Source organism: Macaca fascicularis, chromosome 7, assembly GCF_037993035.2.
Source record: "Macaca fascicularis isolate 582-1 chromosome 7, T2T-MFA8v1.1".
In the NCBI taxonomy this organism is placed as follows: domain Eukaryota; kingdom Metazoa; phylum Chordata; class Mammalia; order Primates; family Cercopithecidae; genus Macaca; species Macaca fascicularis.
This window is the reverse complement of record NC_088381.1, coordinates 27,061,525-27,083,679: the sequence shown is the minus strand read 5'-3', so window position 1 is coordinate 27,083,679 and position 22,155 is coordinate 27,061,525. Positions and strand designations below refer to the sequence as shown.

Sequence of the window (22,155 nt, the reverse complement as noted above, 5' to 3'; positions counted from 1 at the left end):
TGTGTTTAATGGATTTTTTTGGTCTATTAGAACATTAGAATCTTTTAAAAAGATTTGTCATAGTGTTTAAACTTCCTTGTATTTTAACAGTGTTCGTTTTTTAACAGGTGGCCAATATGTTCTACATTGTAGTGATTATGGCTCTTGTATTACTTAGTTTTGGTGTTCCCAGAAAGGCAATACTTTATCCTCATGAAGCACCATCTTGGACTCTTGCTAAAGATATAGTTTTTCATCCATACTGGATGATTTTTGGTGAAGTTTATGCATACGAAATTGATGGTAAGAATTGTATGTTTACAGATTTATCTTTTGGTTATTTTATGTTTTAAAGCCAGTATTGAATTATAGTAATATTGTATATTTTCAGAAGTCAAACTATTACCAACCTAAGCCCCCCACAAAGGCATTAGTGAACTCCAAAAGAAACATACAAATTAATTGGAAGAAAAAGTATTTTAGAAATTTTTTGGTGGCTGGTAATAGAAATCTAGTCTAAACCATCCTACACAATAAGGACATTTATTAACTCACATAACAATTTTGAGCTAGCTCCAGTGGTCTTTAGGGTTGGTTAATTCATAACTAAGGACACTTGTTCTTTTTCATCCCGCTGCCAGCTCTGTAAGTTTCCCTTATGATCATAAGACCGTCATTAGCAACAGGAGGAAAGAGACACCGTTTATCCATGGTTCTCTTTAGAGGAAAATGTCCCTTTCACAGAAATTCCCTTTTGAGCCTGTCCTTTCATTTCATTAGCTTGAGTTGGCTTCGGCCTGCCTATCTCTAAAATGGTTACAGACAAGGGGGATGGGATTACCATGATTCGCGTAGATAATTCAGGGTAGATTCGACATTGAGAAGTCAAGCACAATGTTAATTACAAAAATAATGATCCTGTGTGAATACTGAAAGCTTACAGCATGTTGAGTTTTACAGATGACAGATACTCAAGGTTTTTGTTGCAGTTTGTGAGTACATTCTCTGGATAATCAATGACATAACTCCCACTGATTCAACCCTATTCTTAGAGAGAATATTAAGTTTGTTTTTCAATTTTGTTACTATCCACATTTTGACTCTTACATTGTCTTAGTCAATGAGAGTAGATAACCTGTGAACATAAGTGATGCTGTCAGCTTTCAGTGATATTCTGCTGACTTCCACATTTGAGTTATAGAATCTTCATTTTATTAATTCTCTCTCACTCTTGTTCTTTCTTCTTCCTTCACTCTTCCCTCCCCCAATATCTGTGTTACTCCCTTCCCACATATTTATGGGTGATTAGGTCAAGGGCTGGCCATGCAAGTGATTGTAGTTAGGTCCAAGGGTGGCCACATAGAAAATTGTGGTCATTATTTGTTATTGAACAGTAGTTAAACTAATGTTGTTTTACCAGCCTGGTCAAATGTTGTGTTTAATGGCTTCTGTTTGGTGGTGTTTCCAGGTTTTCATTCTGTGCTACTTTTTTTTTTTTTTTTTTTTTTTTGAGACGGAGTCTCGCTTTGTCGCCCAGGCTGGAGTGCAGTGGCCGGATCTCAGCTCACTGCAAGCTCCGCCTCCCGGGTTTTTACGCCATTCTCCTGCCTCAGCCTCCCGAGTAGCTGGGACTACAGGCGCCCACCACCTCGCCCGGCTAGTTTTTTGTATTTTTAGTAGAGACGGGGTTTCACCATATTAGCCAGGATGGTCTCGATCTCCTGACCTCGTGATCCGCCCGTCTCGGCCTCCCAAAGTGCTGGGATTACAGGCTTGAGCCACCGCGCCCGGCCTTTTTTTTTTTTTTTTTGAGACAAAGTCTCACCCTGTCTCCCAGACTGGAATACAGTGGCACCGTCTCAGCTCACTGCAACCTCTGTCTTCCAAGTTCAAGTGATTCCCATGCCTCAGCCTCTGGAGTAGCTAGGATTACAGCTGCATGCCACCATGCCTGGCTAGTTTTTTGTTTTTCTTTTTTTAAGTAGAGACAAGGTTTCACCATGTTGGCCAGGCTGGTCTTGAACTCCTGACCTCAAGTGATTGGCCTGCTTTAGCCTCCCAAAGTTCTGGGATTATAGACGTGAGCTATCATACCTGGCTGTCTGCTATTTTTCTAATGATGTGGCTCTAATTGTGTAGTTGTTATAAAGCGTTGAGTATAGTTTTTTAGTTTCCTGCATTCTCTTTCTTGGGTATTTGCTTCCACAAACTAATCTGAATAGAATGGAAATAGATTCATAAAATTATTTAAGAGTGAAAGGACCTTACCATTGATTTGCCCATAAAACCATTTAAAGGAATCATAGAGCCATTATGAATGTCATTGATGCATATACTTTAAAAAAATCTACCAAATACTAAATGCTAAGTGTGCTATAAATATTTAGGTAGAACTTACCACTAATTCATCATTATTTAATTCTAATCCTTGCCCTGCCTAATTTACTTTATTCTTTGTTATGCTGTGGGGGGTATTAAAGCTCTTCCTTTCCTTATTTGTAATTAGCTATGTTCTGGCTTCAGAAATTTTTCAGATGGGGTAATGAAAAACAAGGAATTCAAATCTAATCACTGTATAATTGAGAGGCACTTTAGCTATTTCTTCAGCCCCATTTTTGTGACATAATAAGATAAACTAAGTACTCTTTATGTTTGTAAATGTACAGGTTTTGCTATGAGTCAACCATACTCTTAAAGTTGAGTCATGCTTATAATCCCAGCACTTTGGGAGGCCAAGGCAGGTGGATCACGAGGTCAGGAGTTCGAGACCAGCCTGGCCAACATGATGAAATCTGGTCTCTACTAAAAATGCAAAATTAGCCAGGCATGGTAGTGCATGCCTGTAGTCCCAGCTACTCAGGAGACTGAGGCAGGAGAATTGCTTGAACCCAGGAGCCGGAGGTTGCAGTGAGCCAAGATTGTGCCACTGCACTCCAGCCTGGGTGACAGAGCAAGACTCCATCTCAGGAAAAAAGTAAAAAGTTCAGACATTTTTCTTACAGAAATGTTAAAATATGGTTGATCCAGGAATTTTAACCCTCTTTAATGCTCCTCAGGTTAAACCCTGCCTCGAAGGGTAAATGTAACACCTAAATATACTTTCTTTTCTGGAATAGAGATGTAAAACAGATAGCACCCACATTTCTCACAACATCTTTTTGTGTTTGAACACTCTTAAACTGGGGTTCCTATGACTCCCTGCCTAGAGGCTTTTGCTGGAATCTGTGGAACAGATTTGTACATAATCAAAATTTAATTTAAATAAATAAATAACCAGAAACACTGATGAATAGCAGTTACTGGTGAATTACTATATTTAAGTTGTTTTTGTGTTTTTCTTTCTTTCTTTTTAAAGTGTGTGCAAATGATTCTGTTATCCCTCAAATCTGTGGTCCTGGGACCTGGTTGACTCCATTTCTTCAAGCAGTCTACCTCTTTGTACAGTATATCATTATGGTTAATCTTCTTATTGCATTTTTCAAGTAAGAATTTTGTTCAATTGCTTATTATGATAAGATGATTTAATGTGCAATTCTATATGTTTTGAAGGAAATTTATAGAACTTAAAATCTAAAAATTATATTGGCTTAAACTACTAAAAGTATATTTGAAAAATTACAAATAGGAGATGCTTTTCCTAATCAAATGAGTTCTAAATTTTAAGTTTGATTATCTTTCAACATGCAGTTTTCTTTATAAATTTAGTCGTCATCTGGGATTTTTCCTAGGTTGCCAACAAATATGCATTCAATATAGAAAATTCATCCATAATTCCACTGTTAATATCTGGGTGTACACCTTTCTATCATTTTTTTTGCAAATATATATAAGCCATTTTTCTTTTCAAAAATAATATTTTTATTTAATTTATTTAGTTTTGAGACAGAGGGGTGACAGTCTCCCTCTGTCACCCAGGTTGGAGTGGCACAATCTTGACTCACTGCAACCTTCGTTTTCTGGGTTCAAGCGATTCTCGCACCTCAGCCTCTCGAGAAGCTGGGATTACAGGTGTGCACCACCACGCCTGGCTGATTTTTTCTGTATTTTTAGTAGAGATGAGGTTTCACCATGTTGGCCAGGCTGGACTTGAACTCCTGGCCTCATGTGATCCATCCACTTCAGCTTCCCCAAGTGCTGGGATTATAGGCGTAAGCCTCAGTGCCTAGCCTATTTTTATGTTTTATGTACTGTTTTATAACTAAGCAAAGCATCATGAACATTATTTCAGATAAACAAATGTTCTTCTCCAGTCTGTTTTTAATGGCTACCTGATACTCCATGATATAGACCATAGTTTTTCAATCCAGTATGTTATATTGGTCAATTAGATTGTTTGTAATTCTTCTCCTAAACACATTGTAGTTAAATCTGTGAGCAAAACTTGCTTGTTTAGAATGTTTTTCTAAAAGCAGGGCTGTTCCGTATATGTACTTTTAGGGCTTTTTGCATTTAAGTCTAAATAGGCCTGTTTCCTCAACTCTCTACCCATACTAGTTTTTTTAATGGTTGCCAGTTTGATAGTAAATGAAAAAATTTATTTTATTTTATTTTTTGAGACAACCTGTTGCCCAGGCTGGAGTGCAGCGGCACTATCACAGCTCACTGTAGGCTGTTCCATCTGGGCTCAAGCAGTCCCTCCTGTCTCAGCCTCCACAGTAGCTGGGACTACCGGCATACACCATCACGCCTGGCTGACTTTTTTGTTTTTAAATAGACAGAGTCTCACTATGGTGCCCAGGCTCGTCTTCAACTCCAGGCCTCAAGCACTCCTCCTGCCTCTCGGCCTTCCAAAGTGCTAGGATTATAGACGTGAACCACCATGTCCAGCCAGGATTTTGTTTTTTAAAATTTGCACTTACTTGATTACTAATAAGATTGAGTATTTTCTTATGTCTTACACATTTACATGAAATATTTTAAATTTTTTAAATTATTTTTTTCTGCTGAGTGTTAATCTTTTCCAGTTTCTCGTTTGCTATTAGTTTTGTTAGAAGTATATTTTTTTGAATTCTTATTTAGTACAGAATTACAATGAAATCATCAGTATTTAAAACTTTAAGAGATGATTAGCAGGCCGGGCGCGGTGGCTCAAGCCTGTAATCCCAGCACTTTGGGAGGCCGAGACGGGCGGATCACGAGGTCAGGAGATCGAGACCATCCTGGCTAACACGGTGAAACCCCGTCTCTACTAAAAATACAAGAAAATTAGCCAGGCGAGGTGGCGGGCGCCTGTAGTCCCAGCTACTTGGGAGGCCGAGGCAGGAGAATGGTGTGAAACCGGCGGGGCGGAGCTTGCAGTGAGCCGAGATCGCGCCACTGCACTCCAGCCTGGGGCACAGAGCAAGACTCCGTCTCAAAAAAAAAAAAAAAAAAAAAAAAAAGAGATGATTAGCAAAGTTTATTTTATTTTTTTTCATTATTTCTCTAGCAATGTGTATTTACAAGTGAAGGCAATTTCCAATATTGTATGGAAGTACCAGCGTTATCATTTTATTATGGCTTATCATGAGAAACCAGTTCTGCCTCCTCCACTTATCATTCTTAGCCATATAGTTTCTCTGTTTTGCTGCATATGTAAGAGAAGAAAGAAAGATAAGACTTCCGATGGACCAAGTAAGTAAACTGTGTTAAGGCAAACATTTTCATTGTATTACTTCTTAGTTTTACACTGAAGGCTATATATTGATTTTATTCAAAAATGACTTAGTGGGTTAATGTTATGGTAAAGGCTTTTGTTAAATTTGCCTGAACATAAAGGAATTTTTAAGTGCAATATGATATCTATAGAAATGGATTTAACATTAAACTTCGTTATGAGAATGGCATCTCTGTTTCTGTTAAAATGGTAGTGTAAACCTAACTTCTTTGCTGTTCTACAAACCATTTTTACAGCTCTGTAAACAGTAACAATTTTAATATATTCTGTGTGTGTGAGACTAATCGTACTGTGTCAAATTATGCTTAAAATGGTATAGGGACTTTCAAATTGGTTCTTAAATTTCTCTGAGTAGATACGTGAGGGAGAGGTATGAGAGAGACAGGGGAAGGATGTTGTATAGGAAAAGGAAATCAGAAGAGGAGGAGGAAGTACCTGATTGTATTCTGTTGACATCACACTGGTGAAGCAAAAAAGAAAGATACTTGTCTAGTGCTTTAGAAGCATAGAAGTAAAAGTTTAAAAAGTGCAGATGATGGATGTAGTCTTAGAAACCCTGAATAATTCATAAGAATTATGAGCTAAAGTTGATACCTTGACAGCTCTTCATTGATTTTCTTCTTTTCCTCCCATAGAACTTTTTTTAACAGAAGAAGATCAAAAGAAACTTCATGATTTTGAAGAGCAATGTGTTGAGATGTATTTCAATGAAAAAGATGACAAATTTCATTCTGGGAGTGAAGAGAGAATTCGTGTCACTTTCGAAAGGTTCAGAAAGTTAAAATCAATTATATGTCAAAATGGGATCTATTAGTTATATCTCTTTTAAATGGTCATTGTTAATTTTGTCAAACAATAAGTTTAGTTATAGTTTTACATTATATATTGGAAAGATAGTTCAGTTCTATTAATACTTCATATAAGTCAGTTGGTCAGTCTTATTTTTTTACCCTAGTTACAGAAGATAGAAGAGTTACTGTTCTTTACTGTTTAGAGGGAGAAAAGTAAAACTATCCTCAGTATTTTACAGGATTTCTTTTACTGTTATTATTATTATTATTTTTTTTTTTTTTTGAGACAGTGTCTCGCTCTTTTGCCCCGGCTGGAATGCAGTGACACAATCTCGGCTCACTGCAACTTCCGCCTCCCGGGTTCAAGTGATTCTCCTGCCTCAGCTTCCTGAGTAGCTAGGATTACCGGCGTGCACTACAACACCTGGCGAATTTTTATATTTTTGGTAGGGACAGGGTTTCACCATGTTGGCCATGCTGGTCTCGAACTCCTGACCTTGTGATCTGACCGCCTCAGCCTCCCAAAGTGCTGGGATTACAGACGCAAGCCACTGCGCCTGGCCAGTATTTCTTTTTTTCTGTTGACTTTGCTACATTCTGGAAGCATATGGTGTTTGGTATAGTTATAGTAACAGTAATGGTAGTTCTGTGTATATGTAGCTGTATATACATTATTTTGTGTTACTTTGATGTGGGGTAATTGGAGTAAGTAGCCTGTGGAACAAAAATATTTTTTGAAATCTTGCATTTTAGTGTAAGATTAGCACTGGATCCTTCTTAAACATAAGGTACGCCTTGTATAATTAAATAACTGTACCTTGGCCGGGCACAGTGGCTCAAGCCTAAAAAATACAAAAAAGGCCGGGCGCGGTGGCTCAAGCCTGTAATCCCAGCACTTTGGGAGGCCGAGGTGGGTGGATCACGAGGTCAGAAGATCGAGACCATCCTGGCTAACATGGTGAAACCCCATCTCTACTAAAAAAATACAAAAAACTAGCCAGGCGAGGTGGCGGGTGCCTGTAGTCCCAGCTACTCCGGAGGCTGAGGCAGGAGAATGGCATGAACCCGGGAGATGGAGCTTGCAGTGAACCAAGATAGCACCACTGCACTCCAGCCTGAGCAACAGAGCGAGACTCCGTCTCAAAAAAAAAAAAAAAAAAAAAAATTTTACAAAAAACTAGCCGAGCGAGGTGGCGGGCGTCTGTAGTCCTACTGAGGTAGGAGAATGGCGCAAACCCGGGAGGCGGAGCTTGCAGTGAGCTGAGATCCGGCCACTGCACTCCAGCCTGGGCAACAGAGCGAGACTCCGTCTCAAAAAAAAAAATAACTGTACCTTATTTTATATCTTGCTTAAATGCATGTACAATTTTTCTCTTTATCATTATTATTTGAGGCTACAAAATAAAATTCTACATTTTTTTTTCACATTTGTAAAAAAGGCTTATTTCTCTCCTACAGAGTGGAACAGATGTGCATTCAGATTAAAGAAGTTGGAGATCGTGTCAACTACATAAAAAGATCATTACAATCATTAGATTCTCAAATTGGCCATTTGCAAGATCTTTCAGCCCTGACGGTAGATACATTAAAAACACTCACTGCCCAGAAAGCGTCGGAAGCTAGCAAAGTTCATAATGAAATCACCCGAGAACTGAGCATTTCCAAACACTTGGCTCAAAACCTTATTGATGATGGTCCCGTAAGACCTTCTGTATGGAAAAAGCATAGTGTTGTAAATACGCTTAGCTCCTCTGTTCCTCAAGGTGATCTTGAAAGTAATAATCCTTTTCTTTGTAATATTTTAATGAAAGATGACAAAGATCCCCAGTGTAATATATTTGGTCAAGACTTACCTGCAATACCCCAGAGAAAAGAATTTAATTTTCCAGAGGCTGGTTCCTCTTCTGGTGCCTTATTCGCAAGTGCTGGTTCCCCTCCAGAACTGCGACAGAGACTGCATGGGGTAGAACTCTTAAAAATATTTAATAAAAATCAAAAATTAGGCAGTTCATCTAATAGCATACCACATCTGTCATCCCCACCAACCAAATTTTTTGTTAGTACACCATCTCAACCAAGTTGCAAAAGCCACTTGGAAACAGGAACCAAAGATCAAGAAACTGTTTGCTCTAAAGCTGCAGAAGGAGATAATATAGAATTTGGAGCATTTGTAGGTAAGTTTGGCAAATTCATATTTGTATATCAATATTACTTTTCACCTTAGAAATAAAAATTATCACCTTAGAAATAATAAAAACACATACTGTGTTACAAGTCAGTATCTTTTCATAGAGTATAATTATAAAAATTTTTAAAAGAATCAGACATCTGTGATTCTGGTACTTTGGGAGGCTGAGCAGGCAGGATTGCTTCAGCCCAGGAGTTGAGGACCAGCCTAAGCAACATAGCAAGACGCCATCTCTACAAAAAAATTTTAAAAGTAGTCAGGCGCAGTGGCATGTGCCTGAAGTACCAGCTACTCAGGAGGCTTAGGCAGGCGAACCGCTTGCACCCAGAAGCTCAAGGCTGCAGTGGGCTATGATCACACAACTGCGCTATAGTGTGTGTGATAGAATGAGACCCTGTCTCTAGAAATGAAATGGGGAAAAAAAAAAAAATCAGAAGTATGGGAAATAGACTGACTTAGGCTATAAGAGTTATTTTGGCATATAACCTCTTTGATGGAATTTTAGGTTCTATCTTTTGAATTTGAATATCTTCAGTTGGGTTTCATCAACTCCTGTTGAAAACTTAAGTGATTCTTAAGTGTTAAGTAGTTGGAGAACCTCCTAGGGGAGGTTAGAATCAACTGGAAAAGAACAGTGCCCTGTAAATAGATAACCATATAATTTTTTTACCCAAACCAAGACACTTTAAAAGTGAAAGGGTGCACTATTAATAATTATTATCAGAACAACAACGGAAATCTAGGAATCTACTGGGAAAATTAGTATTTATGGTCTACCTATTTATGTATTCACAGAGGAGAACATTTTAAAAAGGAATGACTTATTCTTATACCTGTGATAGCTTAAATAAGACAGTATTTATTTTGGCAGTAACACATTAAAGACCTTAGTGAAAACTTTCATGCATAGAGATTGTTCAGACAGTATGTTAATAAGCCCATGGAAAATTGCCACATTAAGGCCAGCCTAGAAAGTTATCTAGGCACTAAACGTGTTGATATTTACTTCTAGGCTATATGGGATTCACTCTAGATACATAGATATACAACTTTTCCTACATTAAATGTATTTCTTTTTTTAAAATTTAAGACAGAGTCTCCCTCTGTCGCCCAGGCTGGAGTGCAGTGGCACAATCTCGGCTCACTGCAGCCTCTGCCTCCTGGGTTCGAGCGATTCCCCTGCCTCAGCCTCCTGAGTAGTTGAGATTACAAGCACGCGCCACCACACCCAGCTAATTTCCAGTTTATTTTTAAAAATGCATTTTAGTCTGTTTTTTAATGTATTACCAGTGGGGTATATGTTTATATCATATATATTTTCTTGACATGTATATCATATAGGAAAATTTATATATCTATATATCCAGAGTGAATTCCATATAGCCTAGCGGTAAATATCAGCATGTTCAGTGCCTAAATAACTTGCTGGCTGGCCTTAATGTGGAGATTATTCATGGGCTTATTAACATGTTGTCTGAACAATCTCTGTGTGTGAAACAGTTTTCAAGGTAATTAAAGTGTTATTGCCAAAATATTTTTTTTCTGTTCTTGTTTAAGTTATAGGCATAAGAATAAATCATTCCTTTTTGGTTGATTATCCGTATATATGTAATACTTTTATATATTTTTTATTAATAGTAAAAATGCTTGGTCCCCTTGTTTCTTTTAAATTTCGAGCTATTTATTCATATCACATGTTGGTTTCTTTTATAAGGACTTTGGCTTTTAACGTTAGTGTAAACTTAACTATAATCTTGGCCAGGTGCAGTGGCTCAGGCCTATAATCCCAGCAGTTTGGGAGGCCAAGGCAGGCGGATCACGAGGTCAGGAGTTCAAAACCAGCCTGGCTAACATGGTGAAACCCCATCTCTACTAAAAATATAAAAATTAGCTGGGCTTGGTGGCGCGTACCTGTAGTTGCAGCTACTCAGGAGGCTGAGGCAGCAGAATTGCTTGAACCCGGGAGGCAGAGGTTGCAGTGAGCCAAGATCATGACACTGCACTCCAGCCTGGGCAACAGAGTGAGACTCGTTCTCACATTAAAACAAAAAACAAAGAACTATAACCTTCACCAGCTTCTTGGCAATTTTCAATTTTATTTATCAAAAGAGCTAAAGGAGACTGCAAAGCCATCAAATGTACTTGAAAAGCAGCATAAATCTATTGTTTTTATAAACTTTAAGCAATGCCATTATTTTGGTGAAGAAAAATAAAAATTTCTCATTGCAATCTCTTTTTTTCTATTAAAGGACACAGAGATAGCATGGATTTACAGAGGTTTAAAGAAACATCAAACAAGATAAAAGAAATACTATTCGTAAGTAAATCCTTATTAAAACATCCACAGTTCTTTTTATTTTACTATCTTGATGTTTAGTTCAAAATTTAATTAAACGTTTTTTCAGTAAAAATACAGTTGTAGCAGATATCATCATTAACATGCTGATACCAAATATTTGAAGCTGTCCTCAATTTGAAAAAACGAACAATTGAGGAACATGAAAAGGTACAAATAGCTTGCATAATTATAGTAATTAAATAGCAAACATCACCTATTTAACATTTCTCTCTCTCTCTCTTTTTTTTTTTTCTTTTTTTTTTTTTTGAGACGGAGTCTCGCTCTGTGGCCAGGCTGGAGTGCAGTGGTGCGATCTCGGCTCACTGCAAGCTCCGCCTCCCGGGTTCCCGCCATTCTCCTGGCTCAGCCTCCCAAGTAGCTGGGACTACAGGCGCCCACAACCGCGCCCGGCTAATTTTTTGTATTTTTAGTAGAGACAAGGTTTCACCGTGGTCTCGATCTCCTGACCTTGTGATCCACCCGCCTCGGCCTCCCAAAGTGCTGGGATTACAGGCGTGAGCCACCGCGCCCAGCTCTTTTTTTTTTTTTTTTGAGATGGAGTCTTGCTGTTACCCAGGCTGGAGTGCAGTGGCACGATCTCAGCTCACTGCAACCTCTACCTCCCGGGTTCAAGTGATTCTCCTGCCTCAGCCTCTTGAGTAGCTGGGATTACAGGTGCACGCCACCATGCCTGGCTAATTTCTGTATTTTTAGTAGAGATGAGGATTTACCATGTTGTCCAGGCTAGTCTCAAATTCCTGACCTCAAGCGATCCATCCACCTTGGCCTCCCAAAGTGCTGGGATTACAAGTGTGAGCCACTGTGCCCGGCCTACATTTCTTTTTCTAAAGTTTCTTCTCCCCATATGTTTTCCACTGATTAAATACTTAATGAGCTCACTCTTCCCAGATCCAAAAGTTTTATTAGAACATGACCCTGACTCTTAGAAACCTATTGTCTAGCAGGAAGAAGCTGTATATTATGTACAAATGCAAGATAATTCAATAAATGTTTGTTAAATAAGTTTCAAAATATATAGGACAGCTGGCAAAAACAGTGTATTTCTTGCCTGCAAGTTAGTTTTATTTCTTAAATGTTGCTATCATATATTGTGGCTATTTAAAGCCTTAAGAGTAGTAACGTGGCTACACCAAGATAATTAAAAACACCTAGAAAGGTGTTAAGCTTCTCTAGCCCTTAAAGAACTTACACTATAGAAATGTTAAGTGACATACACAGTGAAAACAGGACCTTTCCTAAAGCTAGAACCAAGTCAATGATAATGACATAGGAGTTTCTATGAATGATTTACTTTTTATGTGATCCAAGTTAATTATGTAATTGCTATCAGGCCATATTACTTACTCCCCTACATATAAAAAGTAGACTCAAATGCATTTTTGTATTGTAACATTTTGTATTTTTATTATCATATATTTTGATTAAAGTATTGTACTAAATCAATATCAACCAGATATTGATAACTTGGAATTTAATTTGTTATTATAAGCAAATTGAGGTGTAATGATTACCTAGGTTTTTTCCTTTCTGTATTTGCCTTTAAGTTTGAGAATAGTTGCACAGTTTTCTTACCTCAAATAGGAACAGCAGAATGATGTAAGAAATGTTATTATGGAGTATACAGAGATGCCTAAATATGAGGTAAACTCTCTTTAGTATATGCAGAAGTCAGAAAGTCAGCAAGGTGGAGAAAATAGGTGTAGGTTCAGTGGACCTCTCATAAGACTGTAATTCGTAGTGTTTTCTAGCCATTTTAATTATGGCATATTTAGACAGAGAGCGCTAAATAAATGGATCAAGTTCTCTTAGGTAGCCTTAGCTGACAAATGATAAAAAGAGAAAGAAGAAAAACAGGAATGAGACTAGGAAGTAGGAAGAACAGACTGCTGTCTACCAAATTGGTTTTATAATTATTGCAATATGATTTATGGAATATCTGTAATCCATATAGGATTGAAGTAGATTTTATAGGTAAATGAAATGTTTTATGGACTTTCGTAAGTTTTAGTAAAGCTGTTTATAATGTAGAACTATTTAAACCTAAGTTCATCACATTTTCTTTACACAAATTATTGCCATACCTCTAGTGGTATTGTTTTGCTATTGTGAAGCACTTGGTATAGATAAGACATAAAACTTAGGATAAATGGACATTTCTTAATGGGAAAAGGTAAAGCATCAGAGTTTTCCCACAGATTTCACCTTTTTAATAATGAACTTAAAGAGGAATGTGCTGAAAATGTTTTAGTGGTAGGTACTCCTTAATAAAGCAAGACATTGCAAGTTTCTGTGAGTTAGCAGAAAAGCAGTAGCTGTGTTTTGATTTAAACAACTTTTTTCTTTTGAGACAGAGCAAGACTCCATCTCAAAAAAAAAAAAAAAAAAAAAAAAAAAGCAGTATTTATTGAGCCAGTAAAGCCGTCAGGGCTTTCCAAACACATAAATAATGGAAAAATATTAAGGGAAAATGTAGGGATTTAAGTACCTAAAAAACATAGTCAAAAGAAATTTGAAAAACAAATTGAAATTTGACAGATAGTAAGCATATAGATAACCTTGTTGTATAAATAGCTCATACAAATCAATAAGAAAGTTACCATGATCCCCAAAAGGAAATAGTTCCCCCACCATTAATGTTATCAGTGTGTCAAGATACATGTAAGATAATAGCTTCTTTGAATTCATAATGGTTTCATTTTTTCTCCACAGTTTTGTATATTTTTCCAACTTTTTAATGAGGCTTTTTGTTTTTGTTTTGTTTTTTGTTTTTTTCTTGAGACTGAGTCTCATTCTGCCACCAGGCTGGAGTGCAGTGGCTTAATCTTGGCTCACTGCAACCTTGGCCTCCTGGGTTCGAGCGATTCTCCTTCCTCAGCCTCCCAAGTAGCTGGGACTACAGGCGTGTGCCACCACACCCAGCTGATTTTTGTATTTTTAGTAGAGATGGGGTTTCACCATATTGGCCAAGATGGTCTCGATCTCTTGACCTCATGATCCTCCCGCCTCAACCTCCCAAAGTGCTGGGATTACAGGTGTGAGCTACCACACTCAACCTGAGTTTTTATTATTATAAAAAATTCATTTGGATGGATTTATGAACAGTAGGCAAATAAGGTGTTTTGGTGCAGTTTTTGAAATTGGCATTGAAGAAAATAACCATAATCTATAATATACCCATCAGTGTCCAGGTAGAATAAAGCATATTGAGCTAAATAGATCAAGGGACTCTTATACTACTTAGAATAATGGGTTGAAATTTAGTTCAGTTGTTTTCAAATTGTATATATGTACAATATTTGCAGAATAACAATACTTCTGAAAAGACTTTGAAACGAGTGAGTTCTCTTGCTGGATTTACTGACTGTCACAGAACTTCCATTCCTCTTCATTCAAAACAAGGTGAGTATTTTGACTACATGAATAGTGTTAGAAAACATACTCATTTACACTTTATAAATGTATTTTATGTTTGTCAAACACGTGAGCAGTGAATGGTACAGGAGTCAGAAGATGAAAATTCTGGTCTTCCATAGTTACTGTAACCTTGAATAAGTCGTAATCCTAGCATTCATTAGAATGTTATTAGAATATTTTTTAAAAAATTGTTTATTCTGTAAAGATGGAATAGAAAAACTTTTTATAAATCTACTTTTAGCTTTTACAGATGTATCTGTTCATCTGTATCATCTCTTTTAATCTGTATCATCATTTATTCAACATATTTTTCTAGTTTAACTTTTAAAAATAATACATTTTTGGTTCAAAATTAAAATACAAACACTCTGAAAATTTTCCCTCTCACTCTGTTCCCACATGTAACCACTATTTGTCTACCCTTTAGAGTTTCTTGCTTATACAATCATGTATGACAGTACAATCTTATACCTCTCATTTTTTACACAAAAGGTCACAGACAATACATGTTGCCTTGTACCATTAATTTTTCATTTACTATATTGTGGTGATGTTTCCATATCATAATTTTTTTATAAGTCAAAGTTATATATGCACATCCTTGAAAAGTTGAATAATTATAAAGGTTCCTTAAGAAAAATAGTACTACATTGTCCAGCTCACCATCACTTCTTTCATTTTTCTTTGGCATACTGAATTCAGCAATGCATATTATGACCAAATTGGGTTTATTCCAGGAATGAAAGTTGTCTTTACATTCAAAAATATAATTATGGTGATGCATGATAATAGCAGATTAAAGGAGAAAAATCATGAGATCATCTTAACAGCTGCAGAGAAGGTATCTGATTAACATTCAGTATTCATTCGTAATCTCAAAAAGGATATCAACAAAAAGTTATCACGAAGCATCAAATTTCATAGTGAACTATTGAAAGCCCAAGATGGGGAGCAAGACAAGGATTCTGACTGTTACTGTTTCTGATGCCAGAGCAATAAAGCAAGTAAAATGGTAAAGGGGGCCGGGTGGCTCACGCCTGTAATCCTAGCACTTTGGGAGGCCGATGCGGGTGGATTACCTGAGGTCAGGAGTTCAAGGCCAGCTTGGTTAACATGGCGAAACTCCATCTCTGCTAAAAATACAAAAATTAGCCAGGTGTGGTGTTGCACACCTGTAATCCCAGCTACTCGGAAGGCTGAGGAAGGAGAATAGCTTGAACCCAGAAGATGGAGGTTGCAGTGAGCCAAGATCGCACCACTGCACTCCAGCCTGTGCAATGGGAGCGAGACTCCATCTCAAAAAAAAAAAAAAAAAGAAAAGAAAAAGAAATGGTGGAAGGATTAGGAGGGAAGAAAAAGAATTCTCAGTATTTAAGATAACATAAATGTTATTTTTGAGCTCGTATGCTTATATGGGTTGAGCATCCAAAAATCTGAAATGCCCCAAAATCCAAAATTTTTGAGTACTGACTGAAAGGAAATGGTCATTGGAGCATTTCAGATTTCAGATTTTTAGATGCTTTCCTGGGTGAGTATAGTGCAAATCTTCCAAAATTTTTTTTAAGAAAAAACAGAAATCTGAAACACTTCTGATCTCAAGCATTTCTGGTAAATGATACTCAACCTACCTGTATTGCAGCATCCTCATATTTCAGTTTTAGGCCATGTCTGTTGACCTTCCACTAAAGAAGAGAAGAATTGAACTCTTTTCTCACTCTGTATTCCCAGAACGAATGAACAAACGAACACACACACATGCACACCTGTTCACCCTTTTCCACCAAGTATAGCTACAGTTTTGGTTAGGTCAACACTCTAGGTTCTCTGATATTTAACCAAATTTCTTCATGATATTCAGAATATAATGTATTCTGTCAGTTTCATCATATTGAAAACATTTTGCCCAGAGTCTTCTAATATATCTCAGTCTGGTCTTTTTGTTCTCTGCACCTGGAATACACATTTTGTTCTGAGATTTTCCTTTCTTCATTCTGAGGTTTTCCTTTATTGTACTGTAAAATTGTAAGCTTTCTTTAAGTTGATTTGTAACTTAATGTCCTCACTTTTTTTGGAAGTAGGCTTAATTCTAAAGTTCATTTCAGATAAACAAGATATGACAACAAAGGTATTATCATAAATTGGGGAAAAGGATTATTCATTGCAGCATTGTTTATCACAGGAAGAGATTGGAAACAGATCAAATGTCCATCAGTAGGAGTTTGTTTGAATACATTACTGTATATCCAATATGAAATAAAGAGAGCATCAAAAGATAATTGGAAATCTCTGTTCTTCTGTAGAAAATCTCTAAGCTGGCTAGGCGCAGTGGCTCACTCCTGTAATCCCAGCACTTTGGGAGGCTGAGGTGGGTGGATCACCTGAGGTCAGGAGTTTGAGACCAGCCTGACCAACATGGAGATACCCAGTCTCTACTGAAAACAAAATTAGCTGGGCATAGTGGCACATGCCTGTAATCCCAGCTATTCTGGAGGCTGAGGCAGGAGAATTGCTTGAACCCGGGAGGCAGAGGTTGCGCCACTGCTCTCCAGCCTGGGCAACAAGAACGAAACTGTCTCCAAAAAAAAAAAAAAAAAATCTCTAAGCTTAAAGTTCAAAAAAACAAAAACCTCAAGACATATATAATTTCCCTGCCATTTATGTTAAATATTGGCAGGGGTATGTGTACACACATACAAACATCCTAGGAAGCATATACAAGAAATGAATTATCTTTACTGCCCCCAGTCAGGGTTACTTGGGAACAGAAGGGAGGTAAATATGTTTTTACTTCATACTCTCATTTGTTGTTGCCTTTTCACAATAGTTTACTCAAAATAAATTAAGTAATTTATGGGCCTCATGTACCTGTTGTGTTCAGCGTGTTGAGGAAAGTTTGAGTTATCTTGTGAAGGTTATACTCTGCCTGGAATACTTTGTGTTTGGTTAGTTGGTATTCATAAAACTTCAGTTGTATAGCTTTTTTATGTTTTTAAATTTTCTTTCAGCAGAAAAAATCAGTAGAAGACCATCTACCGAAGACACTCATGAAGTAGATTCCAAAGCAGCTTTAATACCGGTTTGTAGATTTCAACTAAACAGATACATATTATTAAATACATTAAACTTTTTTAGGTAAGATCTACAAAGTGGTGATATTTGGGACTATATCAAAAATTCAGAAAAATTTTTCTTAGAAAACTGACTTTAGCAAAGTAGCAGTTACAGAAAAGTTTCTTCTTACAGTGAATAATCAGGAATTTTAAAGAAAAATGTATGCAGAATAAAGGCAGAAATCTCTTTGTTTGAATTGAAGCTAATTATATGAACTCATTTCCAGCTAATTGTGATAATAATTGATTTTGCAAATTCCCTTTAAAAGCATACACTGACGGCCGGGCGCGGTGGCTCAAGCCTGTAATCCCAGCACTTTGGGAGGCCGAGACGGGCGGATCACGAGGTCAGGAGATCGAGACCATCCTGGCTAACACGGTGAAACCCCGTCTCTACTAAAAAATACAAAAAAAACTAGCCGGGCGAGGTGGCGGGCGCCTGTAGTCCCAGCTACTCTGGAGGCTGAGGCAGGAGAATGGCGTGAACCCGGGAGGCGGAGCTTGCAGTGAGCTGAGATCCGGCCACTGCACTCCAGCCCGGGCGACAGAGCGAGACTCCGTCTCAAAAAAAAAAAAAAAAAAAGCATACACTGACAAGACAAAAAGCTCAGGAAAAGACAAAAATTACTCCTTTAAAATCAAGTATATATAAGTCAGTGCTCATAATTTTGCTCAAGAAAATATTGACTTACATTCAAAATATATCTGTTCTGGCATAGAGAGATTATGTTGTTAAAATCATGTTATTGAAAAAAGTTATTTCAGTGGGGAAAGAGGTTAGTTAAAGAGATTCACAGTAACAAATCCTCCTTTCTGGAGGGACTCTTCCTGACCCTGAGCTGCACAACGTTGCAACAAATTAAAGCTTTGCCAAGGATGACCTCACAATGGCAATTTAGAACTCGTGGGAGTCAACTTACATAAACGGTATTTGATTTCTGATAAGATAGTGGAATTATTGGTTACAGATGACAAAATAAGTATGTTTAAAGTGATTATAGACATAAAAAAAGTTTTAAATATAAAACATGAGAAAAGAAGGAGATACTATTAAAAACTGGCAAATTTGAAAAAACTAGAAATTAAAAAAAAACTCAGTGGGGGCTGAGTGCGGTGGCTCAGTAATCCCAGCACTTTGGGAGGCTGAAGTGGGTGGATCACTTGAGATCAGGAGTTCAAGACCAGCCTGGCCAACATGACAAAATACTGTCTACTAAAAATCAAAAATTATCTGGGTGTGGTGGCACATGCCTGTAATCCAGCTACTTGGGAGGCTGAGGCAGGAGAATCTCCTGAACCAGGGAGGTGAAGGTTGCAGTGAGCAAGATTGCACCACTGCACTCCAGCCTGGGTTTCAGAGTGAAACTCCATCTAAAAAAAAAAAAAAAAAAACCCCACTCAGTGGGAGTTATAATTAACAGATTAGGCACATCTGAAGGGGCAATTACTAAACTGGTTCAGAATGCAACACAGAACTGTAATTAAATGGATTAAAGTAATAATAATAAAGTGTCCACAAGATGATTAAAGTAAAAAAAAAGATAAACTACATAATAAGGTGGAAAATATGTTCAAGGTAAAGAGATATGGAAGACATATCTAACTGGCCTTGAGAGAGTAGACAAAATTTGAAGAGATTAGAAATGGTTTAGAATTTACAAAATGATGAAATATGTGAAGATTCAAATTCAGGCAGAATGAGTCTCAAAGTGGGGAAGTAAAAATAAACCCACACCTAGGAACATTATAAAACTGCAGAATAAAAACCATATGCACATACACACAACAAAGGCAGCAGTGAAATACACCTAAATGTCATGAGCATTCACAGCTTACATGCTTTTAATGTTTCTGTTTATATTTTGATGTTTATTTGGCAAGGGTCACATATTATTTTTAGAATCACAGAAACAAATTGTGTGTGTGTGTGTGTGTGTGTGTATATATATATATATATATATTTTTTTTTTTTTTTTGAGATGGAGTCTCACTCTGTCACCCAGGCTGGAGTGCAGTGGCACGATCTTGGCTCACTGCAACCTCTGTCTCCCATGTTCAAGTGATTCTCCTGCCTCAGCCTCCCAAGTAGCTGGGATTATAGGAACCCGCCACCATGCCCAGCTGATTTTTGTATTTTTAGTAGAAGCGGGGTTTCACCAGGTTGGCCAGGCTGGTCTTGAACTCCTGACCTCAGGTGATCCACCCACCTTGGCCTCCCAAAGAGCTGGGATTATAGGTGTGAGCCACCACGCCTGGCCACAAATGTATATTTTAAGAGAATAGAATTGTCTTCAAACAATATAAAAATTCATAAAGAATAGAAAGACTATGTTGTGGGAAATAACAAAATTTTTTATTCCACTTTGTTGAATAGCCTTATGGTAGTTACAGTTATAATAAATAAATTTATTGTTTTATGAAACAAGAACTTTATGTTAATTTTTTAGCCTTTCATTCTTAAAATATAAGAAAAAAGTTAAACAGTTGTGCTTCATCTAGAGATTTTGGTCTTTAAAGTTTTTGTGTGTGTGTGTGTGTGTTTTTTTTTTACCGAAGGATTGGTTGCAAGATAGACCATCAAACAGAGAAATGTAAGTAAGCTTTTTCTCACCATTAGCTTGAAAAGTATCATAGTTATTGAATGTTGTCTTTTTTCCTGCTCTTTGCATCATCTCTTTAACATTTCTTTATGAGTGTTGATGATTTATTCTAGCATCTCCTCTCTTCACATAGATGAGGTTAGGGGAACAAGTTTATTATGGGTTAACACATAAGTTAAAATTTATTTTCGTATAGTTGTACTATAATTACAACTCTACTAAGGTCTTCCTCATAGTGATGCAATTCTGATTTTATTATTTAGTCCTGTTTCTAACTTATTCCTGAATAAATTTGTTGAGAGACCTAGTTTGAGACTTTAGTTTTGTACTTGCTTGATTTCTCCATCCATCATTCTAATCAAACCTTGCATCTGCTTTTGGAAAGCACTTTGATGATTAGAGCAGTAATACACAGTATATATTAGAAAGCCTGCATACAGGAAGATCCACTAGAAAGCTGATGTGGTAATCCAAAACCGAAAGTGGAAACTATAGGCAATCTGACAGGTTATTGTCCCCAGAAGGTAAAACGTTTTGGTACAGATTAGACATAAGGGTAAAGACGAATCTAAGATAATCTCTGTGTTTCCATCCTAGGAATTAGTATTGTAGAATTCCGAAGAATATGGGGGAAAAAAAAACAAGTCTTGTTTTGACACACACCTGATACTGGAAGCATGGTAGAGTTATTCTCTCATATGGATTACTTGAGCAGAGAGGCTAATTTGGGGGAAATTTTTATTCTGCAGTGTTTTTCCCCCTTCTGTGAATCAGAAATAAATCTGGGTCAGGCATGGTGCTTCACACCTGTGATCCTAGCACTTTGGGAGGCCAAGGTGGGTGGATCGCTTGAGTTCAGGTGTTGGGGACCAGCCTGAGAAACATAGTGAGACCCCGTCTCTAAATTAAGTGGGCATAATGGTGTGCACTTGTGGTCCCAGCTACTGAGGAGGCTTGAGACAGAAGGATTGTTTGAGCGCAGGAGTAGTGAGCCGTGATTGTACCACTTCACTCCAGCGTGGGCAACAGTGAGACCTAGTCTTAAAAAAGAAAAGAAGTCTGAATCTATAGAGAAGAAAATAAACCTGGGCCACAGATAAGCAGCTGCTCAAATTGAGTTTCCTGACCCTGAAATGGCATTTGGAAGACCCACCTATAGTCAGACCTCTTCAAGGAATATTTTCTTTTATAACCAAAGCCATAGGATGTAAGTACAGAATAGGTACTTCAAGTTGGTGTTAATTCTGGTTTCTAACAGCAGAACATTGTCTTGCAGAATGCTGACCCTGATAATTACCCATAAAGGTGGAGTTGATTGGCAACCCTTTGAGTGCTGAGAAAAGAGTGATTGATTAGCAGCAGGCAAAGGAATGATGTTAGGTTCAAAATACTTTTTGTAAGAAAATGTTTCTATTAAGGTGAAAATCAAACAGGAAACAACAGGGTCACATAGAATGTAGGAGCTGGAAAGTGACAAGGTTATTTACTCCAAAGGTCCTTTCTGGATCTGGTCCTTTCATTCCTGAGCAAGGATACATAGCTGTATAATGAAAGTGCTAACTCTCTAACCCGTTTTCCTTTATTCTCATTCTATTCTCTTTTCTACTATACCTGTGTGTCTAATTGACACTGGAATCCTTGGAAGTAAAAGAACCTCCATTTGGTGCCAGTATATGTTGTTATAAATAAATACAGTGAACATTGGGAGAAATATTTTGCAACATTAGAAACTAAGAGGCAAAATGACATCTACTTACTTTTCTGTCAGTTCTTTGTTCATCAGTTCTATTGAAATATTTCTAGCATCCTGCAAAGTCACCTCAATGTATTGTTAAAGTACTGGAATGAATCTCCACAAATACAGAAGTTATGAAATAGTTTATTAGTATAGAGCCTTCAATTTGGCACCAAACTACTAATAATATTTAGGCATAAATTGGAGATACAGGTTATTAATAAGGAGATAAATATGTATATATATATGGATATATATCTATATATGGATTGGGATTGGCTTAAGGGAAATGGCAGATATTCGGAGGGAATCATCAGAATTTC

At 37.3% G+C, this 22,155-nt stretch overlaps 1 protein-coding gene across 6 annotated transcripts in view; it reads left to right on the top strand.

Moving 5' to 3' along the window:
* The window catches only part of TRPM7 (transient receptor potential cation channel subfamily M member 7), a 120,169-nt gene that overhangs the window by 82,311 nt on the left and 15,703 nt on the right, over positions 1-22,155 (top strand). For 3 of the 6 annotated variants that reach the window (XM_045395449.3, XM_045395447.3, XM_065547925.2), the window contains 9 exons: positions 108-282; positions 3,335-3,461; positions 5,408-5,592; positions 6,271-6,403; positions 7,885-8,600; positions 10,864-10,931; positions 14,276-14,372; positions 17,393-17,463; positions 20,054-20,088. In XM_045395449.3, coding sequence (XP_045251384.2) covers positions 108-282; positions 3,335-3,461; positions 5,408-5,592; positions 6,271-6,403; positions 7,885-8,600; positions 10,864-10,931; positions 14,276-14,372; positions 17,393-17,463; positions 20,054-20,088 — 1,607 coding nt within the window. Of the gene's footprint in view, positions 1-107; positions 283-3,334; positions 3,462-5,407; positions 5,593-6,270; positions 6,404-7,884; positions 8,601-10,863; positions 10,932-11,019; positions 11,053-14,275; positions 14,373-15,124; positions 15,387-17,392; positions 17,464-20,053; positions 20,089-22,155 lie in introns of those variants that run through there. The other 3 variants (XM_045395448.3, XM_045395450.3, XM_073995801.1) reach the window with 3 other exon arrangements.